We start from the raw sequence: 16,446 nt of genomic DNA, 5'->3' as shown, positions 1-16,446 counted from the left end.
ATCCTGGACGAATTTCCGATTTAATTTTAATTTAGAAGTTAACTGAGTGTCGATATGTATCAAGTTTATATTTGACAACAGGACTAATACACACAGTTCTATTTCTTAACACAAATATATTTTAACATACAAACATTAATATAATTTATAATAACGGTTATTACAAATAATAGTTTATATACGAACTATTTACAAACTTACAAGCAGTACTGAGTTTTCTATCTATAAGGAACTGAATATTTTATTAACAGTTCACCATGAGCAAATTAATTCTAAGTTGCTATTGTTACATTTCGTTTAATGGCTTATCTCATACCATTTATAAATTGACTTTTTCCAACGAAGATATCCAATGTCCTCGTAGAATTACTAATATCCGAAAATAATTTCCCAATTAATAAGCATTTAATAACAGTTATAGCTTCCGAGGTAAGGCCCGGATGGCCAGGTGTGTTAAGGCGTTCTACTTGTAATCTGAGAGTCGTGGGTTCGAATTCCCGTCGCACCAAACATGCTCGCCCTTTCAGCCGTGGGAGCGTTATTATGTGACGGTCAATTCCATTATTCGTTGGTAAAATAGTAGCCCCAGAGTTGGCGATGGGTGGTGATGACTAGCTGCCCTCCCTCTAGTTTTACGCTGCTAAATTAGGGTCGGCTAGCGCAGATAGCCCTCATGTAGCTTTGTGTGAATCTTCTACAAATGTAGAGAATAGGCAGGAACTTAGCAACACTTATTTACGTACGTTTCTAAACGTATATTTAACTAAAGAATGTGCGTTTGTGTTTTTCTTATAGCAAAGCCACATCAGGCTATCTGCTGAGCCCACTGAGGGGAACGGAAACCCTGATTTTAGCGTTGTAAATCCGTAGACTTACCGCTATACTAGCGGTGGGCTTAACTAAAGCAAATATTGATATTAAAATAAATTCATAATAGTAAATCCGTTACAGAACGCATCATAATAAAAACTTGCAAGATATTAACTTTCAGACGATTGTTCAAGTAATATTACAGATACCTTCCACTGTTGCAGTGTTAAGTTATGCCAGATTAATCTAGAGTATACACAATCTTGAGAAGATAAAGGATAAATATAATAAACAGTTAGGCCTATCTTATTTCTGCGACGATGGAGGTTCAAAGGCCTAGTACGTTACAAAACAAACATGGTGGTATAAAACGGAAGGAAGATATACAGAATGTAAAAGAAAAGTGCTTTAAAACAAATGAAAATAAAATGGACAATGACTTATGGTCAAATTAGACAACTGTGTTTTTAAATAGAATAAAAGAATTTTTAAAAAAATTAAATAAAAACTATATTCAAATAAACCAAAGCAAAGACAAAATGTTATTGAAAAATAATTGAATAAAAGTAGATAAAATACGAATAATCCTCTTCTTATTTATCTTAAGCTTGTTGTCAAGTCACCTTTAATTTAAATTTAACACCAATTCAGAAGTTACACATTCCTCAGAAATTGCATGAACATTTTAAGTTGAACGTTGACATAATAATGTGCTAAAGAAATAATATGAGATTCACAGGTATCTTGAACATCTTCATACTGCTAAATAAAGTCAATAAGTAAAGCAAAGAAAAGTCTTTCATGTTATTTAAAGGATAATGTAAAAATTGCTTTCATAGGATATACACATGAGAGAAATGGAATTACACTCTACAATAAATGTTTACAAACTCTGTAAACTGAGCATAATGCACATGCAAAGCGGACGCGTTTATATATCACTCGTTTATTTATCTCCCTTCCGGGGTTTACTAGTAAGTCCGATTATCTATAACACAAAAAATTGGGTTTCAATATTTGAAGTGTACAGAACACGGATGGACTAGGATGTATCTTTGCACTTAACAATAAACAAGCTGAGATAATATCTTTAGTTCTATTATTTCAGTTTTATTTCCCATGAAATCGATACGAATGTAACTGTTGAATTAAAAGCTTGGACGACGTAGATAAAAATATAGCAGATTCAAAAGAAATGTAAATATTTTTTTCGTTTCCTTTGCACATAATGAAAATGAACATATTTCTGTGAATTGGTCGAAAATTCAAAATGCTCAAAATTAAAAAAAATCATGTTGCTGTACTTTGTTCAGTGCCGTGTTTTCATGTTTATTTTATTTAGTGTACTTATTTGCATTTTAGACTAATTTTATTTTCAGATTAACTATGTTGCATTTTTGTTTCTTTATGATATTTTGTATATGAAAATTATTAGTTTCCTCTTGTATTAATTTTCCATTTTGTATCTGTTTAAATTTAAATTTATGTATTTTATTTTTCTGTCTGCTTGATTTTAGTGCAAAACCTTTCGTTTTTTTATTATTTCAGTTTTTAAATTTCGCGTAAAAGTACACGAGGACAATCTGCGCTAGCCGCCCCTACTTTCTACTTTAATAGTAAAAGACTAGAGGGAAAGAGGCCAGTCATCACCACCCAGTGCCATCTCCTAGGCTAATCTTTTACCAACGAATTGTACGATTAATCGTCATTATAAAGTATAATGATGGTATAAAGATGTAACCTTCACTTGGGTTTAATCAAACACAAAAACTCGTCCACTTGAAATAAAAGATGTAAAAAATGATCGAACCAAATTCTTCCACCTATTTTTTAGAGGTTTCTAAATGACAGATCTAACATGGAGACTATGTTCTGCAGTTTTCTTCAGGTTGGTTTGAGAAATGTTGGTTGTTGTAGGTTAAAATTAACCACTCCGTGTACGTTCACGCTGTGAGTAATATTTTATGTCGCACTACTCATATTAGTGCTCATCTGTAAAAATCTGTTTACTTGGCCTTTCAACCACTATTATGTTCGTCTGGCGTGATTCTGTTTATTGAGAATTATGTTGATATCACTTTTGATACTGTTTCTAAAGACAGATGAATTACTTTAGATGTCTGTGTCACTAAAATTTCGGCCAGACCTAAGTCTACAATCATCTCTGTTTGGAAATCTGACAGATATTTTAGCATACGAAATGTTTAGAACATTTATCTCTGAAAGAATCATATTCAGACAAAACAAGTGATATAGAATAATTTAAGGTACAATTACATTATCATATGGTTGTGTTTTCATCTCTTATAGACACCAACAATTGGAGTTATAAGAGTGTGGAGTTTCTGTTATTTTCTCCAGTCTCTTCAAAAGTCCGTATATTTTATCTAACTCCATGTTTTCTTAATATCTTTATAAATTCAGTTTCATACAACTTAATTTTAAATTATGTGTTGTTCCATTACAATTTTACTGTTTCTTTAGGCTTATGGCTATTGCAACCAATTTGTTTAATTAGGTTTACTATTGTGATAACTGAGTTTAAGGAGATAATTAATGGAATCTAGGACTACATTACTCACTTAATGCAGCAATTTAAAATTAATTTTAAAGGTACGAGGTCAGCCTCAAAAGGATGTTAGTTAAAAAGTGAAAATGTAGCAGTTGAAACTGTTATATTTACAGTCAGTTCACAATGCTCCTATGGGGTTTGGTTATTCCACGTGAAGAGATAGTACAAAAGTTTGCACCAATTAGTAATGATTGAAGCTAAATCCTCTCTTAAATATACATGTAAAATGGAAATGATCAGTGATGCAGGTAACTTATGATTGTGGGATACCACAATAGGACTAAATGGTGTAACATAGATTCAATTCTTCGGTCTCTTTTCTGTGGGAAACATTTTTCGTGTTTTCACAAGAGCTAATTAATTGCTGACAACCGAGTGCTTGGTCAGTGTTAATACTTGTAAAATACACACAAGTAGATATTTTGTTCGATAGATCTGTGTAAGTCTTTTTTTCATGTCCTATGTTTATTTGGATTTTATAACACAAATATTTAATATTCCTATTATTGTGATAGTTTACGATTACCTTTTGATTCCAGCATGTACCATATTGTTGTAACGGTAACGTAAGAAAAAAGCTCTCTCAATAGAAAGACAACGAAGTTCAAAATACGTGAAAAAATAAAGATTGATAACACTATGTAACACAGATTTTGTTCCTGGATAGTATGTGTTATTTCTTAATTGTTTATGTTGTAAAAGTACAGAAAATGTCCATTATTCCCTTGAAATTTTGCTTTTGTGACTTGGATAATGAAATTTAGAAATTAACCTATTTTCTACGTAAAAACGGGCAACTTTATATATTTTCATTTCCATAAGTTCTGAATAAAATAACACATGAATCAAGATTCACATGTATTTATACTAAAGTTATAAAAAATGACCAGAAGTGAGTAGGTTTTCGAGATTTGTGACTGTAATGTAAATCACTTTCACGTATCAGCCCTCGAATATAGTCTCCCATCATGTTTTCGTTATACGTTCCTAGGTCACAAAAGCAAAGTTTGAAGAAAAACATACCTTAACCATACCAAATGTTTTTAAGAGCAAAATTGATCGAAATGAGATGACTTTCAAACTGTATCAATATTTCAATACTACTCTGCCACATCAAAAAACGTGTCATTTGCATATCTTAACCACACCAAGGGTTTCACTTCTAAAATATTAAACATATTTACTTCGAATTTGAATATAAATAGCTCGCATAAAGAGAGGGGGACAAGGAAGATCCCACTGCTAAATTTTTAATCAATTTAAAGAATTTATTCCTTAATTTAAAATATGAGTTTGGCAGAGACTCGTGGGTCAGATTCGGGATTTCACTCACTTCTGAACTGAGAACGTTTGCATTTTGAGCTTTGAAAAATCCGCACTTGCAGTTGTGATTTAAGATCAGAGTTAATTTTCTTGAAACAGCTAACTAGATATAAAGAACATAATCTCAAAATTATTGAAAATTGTATAAAAACAGATAAAAATAAATTTAGAATATCATAATATACAAAGTTAGACAGGAAGTGTAGATATGATGACAAGAATAAACAACGAAATATAGAATTTTGTGTAACATTATCTCCCCGTTGTAAAATAAATATATTTTTTATCACGGGTATAGAAATACAAAGTATAAGAAGTGTGATTTATAAAGTTTCTTGTGTCTATTGTTGAATTCACTTTGACCAACTTCTAAATAGTACTGTGAAATGTCTGCGGACTTACAATACTAGAAAGCAGGTTTCGATACTCGTGGTTGGCAGAGCACAGAGAGCCAAATATACTTAATTACAAACGAACACCTTGAGCAAATATATAAAAATTAGAAATTTAGGGTCAAGGTACATAAAAATGAGGAAGAAGTAAATGAGCTGGTCTTAGTAGAACCTATGACAGGCGTGTCTGATGTTATAGACTTGAGTAATAAAAGTTTAGAGACGGTTTGCATGGATAATGAAGAGCAGAGTTGAAATTTAAACAGTATAAAAATAGTAGATAATGAAAAAATGTATTGAATAAAATTTGTTCAAGATTTAGAAGAAATAAGCTATTGGACGTATGTTTTTATTCTAGCGTAGAAATGCAAATGGTTATGTAGTTATATAAGTCTTCACCAAACCTCAGGTTTTACTTCTGAAGATGGTGACTTAAAAACATTGAAATATGGAAAATCTTCTTAGGGCTGGTTTCTATTTTTAATACATTAATTATTATGTAAGTATCTTAGCTTAGCATTCCTTTTAATCATTATTTTTTCGAAAACAGAACGTAAGATATTTTTCTAAGAAATGTATGTGAAGATGCCAAGTGCCCGAATGTCTTCGATGAAATGATTGAGAATGTAGCATCTGGATATGTAGATAAAACATTCGATATTTACCTTGAACAAAATACAATTGAATAACACGTTGCGCAATAAACTAGTTTGCGTCATAGGTTTGGTAGAGATAGAAAATTTTGTTTATATCACCTGTTTTGATGGTTTATAAATCCCTAACCGAATGTTGCCAAGGACGTTACTCTGTGGATTGGACGAAGACAAGATGGCAGGAAAAGAGTAAGCGTCTATTTTCATTTATTTATATGGCTGAAAGTAAAATCGCTTTAGTAATATTTATCCGTTTTGTTTATCAACTATTTTTCTGTGCCTAACTATTGCTTAACATTTTAATAAATCACATCATTTCTGGTACAATTAAAAAATATACTGTTCAGGAAAATCGATCAAATGCAGTATACACATTCATCTAAGTAAGTTATGTAAAATAGTCCCTTATCTAGATGTATAGTGTACATCTCTGTTTTTTGAGAATAAGTTCCAGTGAGGAATTAGCTGAGTTAATTTCAATTACATTTGGTAGAGGAACTAGAGTGTGCTCTCTTCCACAGATTAGTTTAAATCCACTAACAATGGGTCGAATGACTGCAACGTCACAGCCATTGAATTATACCGTCATAATGCCACCAAAGAGAGCTCAATTGAAAGAAACATTTAATTACGCGAATAAAGTATCAACTAAAAGTGAGGGCTAATGCCACCAATGAGGGATCGACTAAAAGTGACGTTTAATGGCACGAATAAGTAGTCTATTGAAAGTTACAGTTAATAACAAGACTGATGGTTCAACTGATAATGACAGTTAATGTTGTGACGGAGAGCTGAACTGATAATGACGGTTAGTGTTGTAAACGAGGGTTAAACCGAAAGTGACAGTTAATGCAACGAATGAAATATCGACTGAAAACGGTGTTTAACACCACGGATGAGAGATAACTGAAAGTAACTTTAATGTCGTTCATAACAGGAACGACGGTTAGTGTTCTGATATTAAAACAGTGAAAGTGAACGACCCACAACCACAATTTCCAGTATTGCTTTTAAGCCCAAACTTGCCGGTTTCCTTTGCTAAAATAATGTAGTATAGTCCAACTATTCGCCGCTGTCTGCAATCACTTATAGGCGTGGTAATTAATCACCCCTGAAAAGTAATGCTAGCTTTTCTTAAAGGTTTAAAATGGGTAAAAAGTATCTTATGAGATAATATAAACTGCAATTGTGTAAAGGACAGATTTGCAGGATTTTGCAAGTAAAACTTAGGAATAAGATTAATGGTAAAGATCACAACATTCTACACTTAAACTAGCCGTCCACAGGTTTTGTTAAGAAGTAGTGGTATACAGAAAGAGATGTGACCTTTATAAAGATTAGAATGATAACTTTAGGATATGTATGTGTGTTGTTTACCTACACCCCTAACAACAGTCGCAGTGACCATTTTTAACTTCAATTTCATAAATCTCTTCCGTCAAGAGCAACTTGGATGTTTTTCTTCCTTAGCTCCAAAAACTACAAATAAATTATTAGTTGTCATAGAAATACAATAGTTATCACTACGAATCGTACTTTTATACAACTTCACAGTTAGATCTTGTACCTTAATTTTATACCTTGTGTTTCTTAATAATAGTTAATGATTTGCTATCTCTGTGTCTTCGTTGGATTGGTTTGCCATAGAATCTTAGAACTTTATCTCTTCGTAGTGTTGTTGTAATAACAATAAGTGATGGAAATTAGAACAACTTTCTCCTGGACGCCTTAATTTTATTCCATTCGTTCGTGTTTTGCATTAGAGAAAAGCCACATTGGTCTATCTGCTATGTCCACCACGGGAACTCGAACCACGTATTGTAGCGTTGTAAGTCAGTAGATGTACTTGAGAGGTTTATGTCAGTCGTTATTAAGTTTCATTAGCCCTCTCCTGCAGCGAAGGAAGTTAAATCACAACTTTTTGTTTTAAATGTCGCGCAAAGCTATACAAAGGCTATCTGAGTTAACTTTCTATAATTTAGCAGTGAAAGACTAGAAAGAAGGCAGCTAGTCATCACCACTCACCTCCAACTCTTGTATTATTATATTACCAACGAATAGTGGGATTGATCATCATATTATAACTACCCTACTGCTGAAAGGACAAGCATATTTAGTGAGTCCAGTATTCGAACGCATGACCCTCATATTGCGAGACAAACAACCTTACCATTTGGCCAATGTGCACTCTATTAAGTAAAGGTTCTGTACAATTTATAGTCCTTGAGTTTAAATAAAGAGAATGAGTCAGATAAAAACAATGACAAAGCAGACTACGAGAGATAAACGACTATAATATTAGTTTATACGCAAAGAAAACCACCTACAGTAGTTGTGGGGAAACTTCACACAGTAAGAAAGTGTAAATCTATAAACAATGAAAGTTCGTTTATTCTTTGAAATAATATTAATAAATCAAAATTTTATTATCATTTAAAAGTCAGACTTAAACGTAAATCTAATCTGAGATTATAGACAATTTCTCCTTTGTTTACTTAACATATTGTAGCTCTTGTCCTGGATACATGATAGAACTCTTTATTACAGCTTTCTTAGGAATATCCTTCTGCAGTATTTTATGACTTATCACGGTGTGTAGCATCAACGTTGGTATCAGTGATGCTGTTGTTGTTATTATTATTATTTTGAATTAAGCACAAAGCTACACAATGGGCTATCTGTGCTATGCCCACCACGGGGATCGAAACCCGGTTTTTAGCGTTGTAAGTCCAGAGACATACCGCTGAACCACTGAGGGGCAGCATCAGTGATACTGCTGATAGGTTCAATAATTAGCTGAAACTTCTTTATACGACTTACTCTTCGTGTAACAAATATCGACTACTTAAAATTATGTAAGCATGATTTACCACATTTTTACAAAATTAATCTCGAATGCGTTGAGAGGTGAGAAAATAAACACGTAGCTCAAATAATGTCAGGTTATGATGTACACTTGTTTCAAATCATTAAACACCACAATATCTCATAATTTTGATTCATATTCATGTTAAACTGTAAACTTTACACTTGGTGCTTACTATTCAAAAGCTGCAAAAATACACTAACAATTTTTATTTTATTTTTTACTGTAACATGATGAACCTTCATAAACATGGTATTTACGATAAAGAGTTTACAAATAATTATACATTTTTCTATCTATTTATTTTATGCTCATAAGGTGCTCTTCATGTTGAAAATTACAGTTACAATAATTGTCTTTAATGTTAACTCCAAAATAAATTGGATAGAGCCGAATTACAGTTATAGTAACTGATTTTAATATTAACTCCATAAATGATTTAATAGTAACTTGGTAGCATTTACATTACATTTCCAATAATTGAATTTAATCATAACTTCAAATAAATTGAAAACAGTTGAGTGAAAATGTAAAGTATATTTAAATATGAATGTATAGTACGTACAAAATATTTTAGATTTGTTTGTTTCTTTTGAATTTCGCGCAAAGCTACTCGAGGGCTATCTGCGCTAGCCGTCCCTAATTTAGCAGTGTAAGATTAGAGCTAGTCATCACCACCCATCGCCAATTCTTGGGCTACTTTTACCAACGACTAGTGGTATTGACCATCACATTATAACGCCCCCACGGCTAAAAGGGCGAGCATGTTTGGTACGACCGAGATTCGAACCTGCGACTCTCAGCTTACGAGTCAAACGCCTTAACCCACCTGACCATGATTTTAAAAGAAAAAAATACATAAACTGTAATTATAATTAGCAGTTATTGATATTTTTATCTTATAATACAGTCTGTTTTATAAATCCTATATAGTTTGTTTTATTGTTGTTACACGTAAGACGACACAATTAGCAAATCTGTGCTATGCAGGTATCGAGATTCAATTTTTAATGTTATAAGTCCTTACACTTACTGCTGAGCCACCTGGGAACAAATTGTAAATATACTATACATAATTTTAGTATGTGAGTCAATGAGTCAAATTTTCTTATGAACATTTTGTAATAGAATTCTGTCTTTCTTCTGCTATAAGAAGTTTGTTTGTTTTAGAGCAAAGCCATATTGGGTTATTTGTTGTGTTCACATCGAGAAATTTCACCAAAACTTTAACGTTATAAGTTCGGAAACTTATCGCTTTCCCACTGGGGGTTCAATTCAAAATATCTTATAATAATTCAAGAAATACATTAGGTTTTCGTGTAGTTAATGTTACTAATATGATATTTTTTTATATAGAACAAGTTTTATTTCCCCCCAATTAATTTTTCTATTATCAAGTCCCTTTGTTTACTAAAATCAACCAGCTTTATATTATTTCATGAAATCGGTTTTGAGGTTTTGCTTATTTACGAAAAAGTTAGATCAATAGTGTGAGTTCTCACACTACCAAAATACTTATCACTATATAGATACTAAAATAAAATAAAAAATTCAAATTGATTCGCACTGCCCAAAGGAATAAAGACAGTTATTAAAGTATAATTTTTAGATGCAAATTTAAAAGATAAGCTGAATCCATTTCTTTTTTGTTTTAGTATTACTGAAACAAATCATCCATTGAGTATATTCGTTCTCAACAGTGTTTTAGACCAATGGAAATTAGATATTTCTCTCTTGGAATTTGTTTCAGCTTTAATATGTTTTTAAAGTGACTTTGTTTTACAATGTTTTACAGACACAAGGTATCGATATATTCTAAAGTTATTGCAACATTGCTGACTTTTCAAGTATTTGATCCCTCATCAGGATGTCCACCTAAAGAAAACCTTTACCCACAATGTACATGCACAACTGGAATTGTCATATCGTGCAAAATCAAGACACTTGGAGACATTCCTGTGTGGGCTTTTCGAGGATACAGTATCAGTCGCCTTGAACTCACAATGTCTAAAACAGAAGAAAAATTTACTTTTGGTCGTTATTTCTTCATGGGGCTAACTATAAAGGCTATCGAGCTGAAATCATTTTCGATTGAAACTTTAAACTTGATGAAGGACTTCGAGGGCTTAGAGAAGACACTAACTGAACTGTCAGTTGTAACATCTTCTGTTGGTAAGGTAGAAGCTACAGAAATTCAGCAATTAAACCAACAGTTTTCTCTATTTCAAACTCTAACCATAGAAGGGAGTATGTGTTTGTTGGACAGCAACATAAATTATATAGGAATACCTAACATCAAGAGCTTTACTTGTACTGGCAAATCAGGCGCTATCAAGGTAGATGAAATTTCTATTACTCACCTGTTGTCAGATTTATCAAAACTTGAAATTATTAACCTAGGTGGCGTTGGTTTCAAACGTATAGAAAGAAACACATTTCCCTCGGATGCAAGTAAACTAAGGATAATCAACTTAAGGTAATTTTTTTTTCTAGACATTTGAATAGCTACCGATTCAAGAAAACATTTTCCTTAAAAATACTGCAAAACGAAACACAACATAAAAAGAAAAATAACTTCATTTTAAAACATATTTTTTGTTTAGTTCTTTTGTATCGGTACAATTTATAAAATTATTTCTCTTTGGTAACGTTTAAACTTGTGAAGAATTTCAAAAATTAATCTAAAAAAATATAATAATTTATGACAATAACTGTCATTACATGTTTTAAGAAAACCTATTGATAAAAACATTACCAGTTATTATAGGGATACTAATATATAAATAAAATTACTACCTGTTATTATGGGGATAACAATATGTACTTAGAAACATTATCTGTTTTCTTAGAGATAATATGTGCATACAATATTACTTGTTATTATAGAGTTAATGATATATAGATAAATACACTACTTGTTCAATGTTCTACAGATACAAGCTGTAGATAGAGACATCACTTGTTGAATGTTCTACAGAGATAACAAGCTGTAGATAAGGACATTACCTGCTATTAAATGTTCTACAGAGATAAGCCATAAATAAAGATATTTAATGTTGTTAAATACTCTACAGAAATAACACGTTGTAGACAGACATTTCTTATTGTTGAATGGTTTACAGAGATAACGAATTGGTGGAACTCGAACTGCATATGTTTGAAAGAATGCCAGCTCTTCGTGAAGTCTACCTACAAGGAAACAAGCTAACCACGATAGACAAAAATGTATTTCAACCAGTATGGAATCAACTGACTCACCTTTACGTAAACTGTAAGTATCGTAAATAATTGTAAATTTAACTTGTGCAAAGACAATGTATTTCAACCATTGTGACTTTTATCTGAACTTTAAGTAGCCTGAATGATATTTAATCTAACCTGTATATATTAAAATATCTGTGAGGCCATATCTGTCTCAAATATAACTACCTTAAATAATCATAAAACTGTTTCTATTTAAATACAGAGCAAGCTATTTCGCTAAAATGTTTTATAATACTTCACTCAAGTATTTTATAATAAGATATTTTACTAAAGTGTTTCATAATAAAATATTTCATTCAAGTGTTTTATAATAAGATATTTTACTAGTGTTTTATAACAAGATGTTTCACTAAAGTTTATAAAATATTTTATAACAAGATATTTCAATCAATTATTTTATAATATTTCACTAAAGTGTTTTATGTAATTTAAATTTGTTCGTGCATCGTCATTTTAAAGTCATTCCCTTTTCGTAATCATATTTGTCTTCACTCCTTCAATGGTTTAAATACATAATTAATATTGCCTAATAACCGTAGATATATAAGAGTTCATAATTAAGCTTCAGGGCCTTTGAAATTAAAATTTGGGATTCGATCTCCTCGTTGCACGGATACAGTGTAAACAATTATTTGTGTAGTTTTATGTTTAGATAACATACATCAACATTATTTTAAAGCTCAGTGTTCTGTTACGTTTTAAATGTCTCGAAATGTTTGGTTAATTTCAAATAAAACATTTTTTTTCTAGGTAATGATGTCGCTTGTGAGTGCAATGTCTCCTGGATTCTCTACGTTCCAAAGAAACCTGCAAATTTCATACCTCCAACATGTCGTGGTTCAGCAACAAATAGTTCCTCAAGCGAGAAATTTTTTGGACTAATATTAACTGACATTGAGTTAGAAGATCTGTGCCCAACATGGATCCACTATGTATAAGATAATATTGTCACAATGATTTGTCAGAAACATATACTGTTCACTTTTTAGTACGAAATAATTCAGTAAAAAATGCGAAAACACAAGCTATGTAAGTTATATATTTTAGCAGGTATGAGGCTATTTTTACAAAGAGCTCGAAAGCAAGGTATATATATACATACGTTTTTTCTTCACCTCTTTCAGAATTACTTAAATACTGGAATAGTAAGCTTTTACGTAAAAATTCCTCTTCCTGAGATAGGGAAATAAAGTCACTTAAAATAACACCACTGACGTTTTGTTCATAATCCTTCCAGTGTAATACAAAATTTGCCTAGTTACAAATTATCTGATCTTAAATAAATAGTTTTTATCAGTGGACTTGGGTCAGTTATTTTAAAATTAATTATGCTTCTTTCTTTGTTAATTTTAAAACTCTTTATTCAAACTAGAACCTTCATAAAATTTAACTAAAGAAGTCAGTAGTCTTCGTAATATTATAGCTGAAATCTTCTCACTTTTCCCAATTTAGTTTTCTTTAACTGATTTCAAAAACCATAAAAGATCATTGGTGTAGATTATTATGTGTAGTAAGTTATAGTTAGTTTGAATACTCCTGTTTAATTTTTAATGTAGTTTTATCCTAATTGGCAGAGATAGAAAGTAAATAACACATATATTTATTTAATTTAAAGAAATAAAATAATAATTTTTAAAGTAGTTTTATCCTACATGGCAGTAATAGAAAGTAAATGACACATAAATTTAATTAATTTAAAGAAATAAAATAATAATAATAGCGTTCAATCAGAATAAGCTGTGCGCTCAGAGCAAAACTGAAAATCAACCCGGCATAGCTAATTGAGTATAATTTTCTTGTCTTTCTACTTATCAAGTTTAGAATTGATTTCAGCAGTTGGGTACCGTCTTTGTTGAAGTTCGTCTCGGGCGTAAACTCAATAATATCTCACGAGATTCGGCAAGCTGGAAATATTTAGGTTAGTCCTAAACATGTATTTTAAACTAACAGTGCAAAGTAATCTTAATAATAAATAATTAAAGAGTAATGACATTTATCATAGTAAATAGTATAACAAGCACCGTTTAAGAAAGTAATGATAGAGAAATAATATAGTAAGTCTTGCTTACGGAACAAATTCATCACCATTAGAACGTTTTGAGTACAATAAAATTTTCAATAGCATCACCGTCACTCACATCGCTATGAATAACAGCATGTCAGCTTGAAAGAAAACATTTCAAACCTAAATTACTAATAAATAAAACCCCAATATATTCTAATGTTACTTATAACAATGTATTTCACTAATTTATATATCACAATTTCAATTTAATGCCGTTAAGTACGTAAAAAGAATTTCAAAAAAACAGATTTTCTTTCTAGTGTATGTTAATACAATGCAAATAAATAAAAAAAATAAAGTAAAAGTTACACTCCCTGGCTTTATTAGAGTACATTATCATATCTAAACTAATATGTAAATTTTATTGGAGGATTGTTTTGCTTTTTTCAGTTAATAAATTAAAACATCGAAGTCTTCAATTTTTTCTCTTTTCATGTGTTATATTCGTAGCTTGCTATAGGATACAAAATGTAATTGAAAAGCTACGAATATAACATATGAAAAAAGAAAAAATGCTTTGTGGTAATTGAGTATTTTATCAAACACCAGAGGAAATCTCGAATGAATAGTGGAAGCGATTAATAGGTAAGTTATACTCCATCGTAACACTTGTTTTATCAAATATTAATTTTCACACTTTGGAACTGCTTGTCAAACACATGGTGTCCAAAAACGAAATAAAATACTTATGTCACTATTTCAAGTACCATTGTGGCAGTTCAACAAGACATAAACAGAAACGTAAATTCTACTGAAAACCACAGTCCAGATGTAATCTGCCTATTACCAAGCATGCAAAAGTACATGCACAATCTTTTCTGGAATGAAAATGGCTATACAGTTTAGGGGAATATTTCTTACACAGCATTAAATCAAAATATTAGAAATAGTTTAAATTTAGTACGTTAAAACATTACTGACAACGAGAAATGTTATTCCTTAAAGTTTCTCTTTCCCCGCATCCTGTTTTACGTTTTCACTTTCTTGTGTTTATATTTCCCAGTCAGTTTCTTACTAGTTAAAAATTAAATTAAAGTATATAAGTTTAATTATTGGTGCCGGAAAAAAAAGTTTTACAGTTTTCAAAAACCGAGATTTCAGAAAGACGAAGTTGAAAAGTGCATTGACTGTATAAAGACTCTGGAATACGTTTTTAAAATTAGCGTTATATCATTTATTTAGTAAGGAATCAATATAAATATAAAAAATAAACCATGTTTTAAAATGTACCTGATAGATTATTTAAGCGGTCGGAACAAAACTTAATCTCCACTCATTAGGCTTAGAGCTTTTAAAAAGCTGAATATGTGTGCACTGAAAGGTCTACGGCTTTTAAAGAGATGAACATGAGCACACTGGGAGATCTAGAGTTTTCATTACAGAGCTGAACGGGTGTACATGGCAGGTCTAGAGCTTAGAAAGAGGTAAACGTATGTAAATTGGCAAACCATATTATATTTTTGTTTCAGATAAGTCTTCGATTTATCACGTTATATACATTACGTTTTACTCTCTCTAATAAGAGGAAATTTGAATTTCAGCTTAGTAGTTAATTAAGTGTTAACATGTAATAAATTTGTTATTTGCCAACCAAAATGGTGTACAAAATTTTCCTTTTTAACACAAATATATTTTATAATACAAACTTAAAAAAATACAATTTATTTCTAATAGTTATTACAAATGATGGTTTATGTACAAGAGTTTTATAAACTATACTGAGTGTTATATCCTGTCCAGAACTAAATATTTTATCGACAATTCAGCTCCACGACGAACAAATTGATTCTGAGTTGATATTGTCACAGCACTCTTAAGCTAACGACGTCTTTCTTGACTACCCTCATACCTTACAGAAGAAACAGTTAAAGTTCTCATAGAAATTCTTACGTCCTAAGTTTGTTTGTTTGTTTCTGAATTTCGCACAAAGCTACTCGAGGGCTATCTGTGCTAGCCGTCCCTAATTTAGCAGTGTAAGACTAGAAAGAAAGCAGCTAGTCATCACCACCCACCGCCAACTCTTGGGCTACTCTTTTACCAACGAATAGTGGGATTGACCGTCACATTATAACGCCCCTACGGCTGAAAGGGCGAGCATGTTTGGCGCAACGGGGATGCGAACCCGCGACCTTCAGATTACGAGTCGCAAGCCTTAACACGCTTGGCCATGCCGGGCCACGTCCTAAGTAATTCACTGAAGTTGAACGGTTCGAAATATGCGAAATCTATAAATGTTCCTGGTCCAGTTTTGTAGTTTTCCAATTAATAGGTGCTAATCACTAGTATATCTTCTTAAGCCTATAACGTACTGACTGTAGCTGTCTAGTAATGTTCTTTCTTCCGTCTGTCGGTTAGCCGGTTTTTATATATCAATCACGCGAGACACTAGAACCTTCACCAAAGCTCGTGACGATACTGTGAATAACGAGTATTATATATGCATCTAGTACACCGTTGATTCTTACGCACAGGAACGTTTTACAGATTTCGGAAACAGGCGA

The 16,446-nt window shown here is 31.6% G+C and overlaps 1 protein-coding gene across 1 annotated transcript; it reads left to right on the top strand.

Moving 5' to 3' along the window:
• Nucleotides 1–5,804: 5,804 nt before the first annotated feature.
• Nucleotides 5,805–13,181, top strand: LOC143230477 (uncharacterized). Its single transcript, XM_076464110.1, has 4 exons — nt 5,805–5,939; nt 10,412–11,092; nt 11,739–11,887; nt 12,631–13,181. Exons 1-4 carry the CDS (start codon nt 5,884–5,886, stop codon nt 12,816–12,818), a joined length of 1,074 nt encoding a protein of 357 aa, XP_076320225.1. The 5' UTR covers nt 5,805–5,883; the 3' UTR covers nt 12,819–13,181.
• Nucleotides 13,182–16,446: the final 3,265 nt, after the last annotated feature.

Source organism: Tachypleus tridentatus, chromosome 10 (genome assembly GCF_004210375.1).
Source record: "Tachypleus tridentatus isolate NWPU-2018 chromosome 10, ASM421037v1, whole genome shotgun sequence".
NCBI classification, from domain to species: Eukaryota; Metazoa; Arthropoda; class Merostomata; order Xiphosura; family Limulidae; genus Tachypleus; species Tachypleus tridentatus.
The sequence above is the reverse complement of the archived record's forward strand: the minus strand, read 5'-3'. Positions and strand labels throughout refer to the sequence as shown.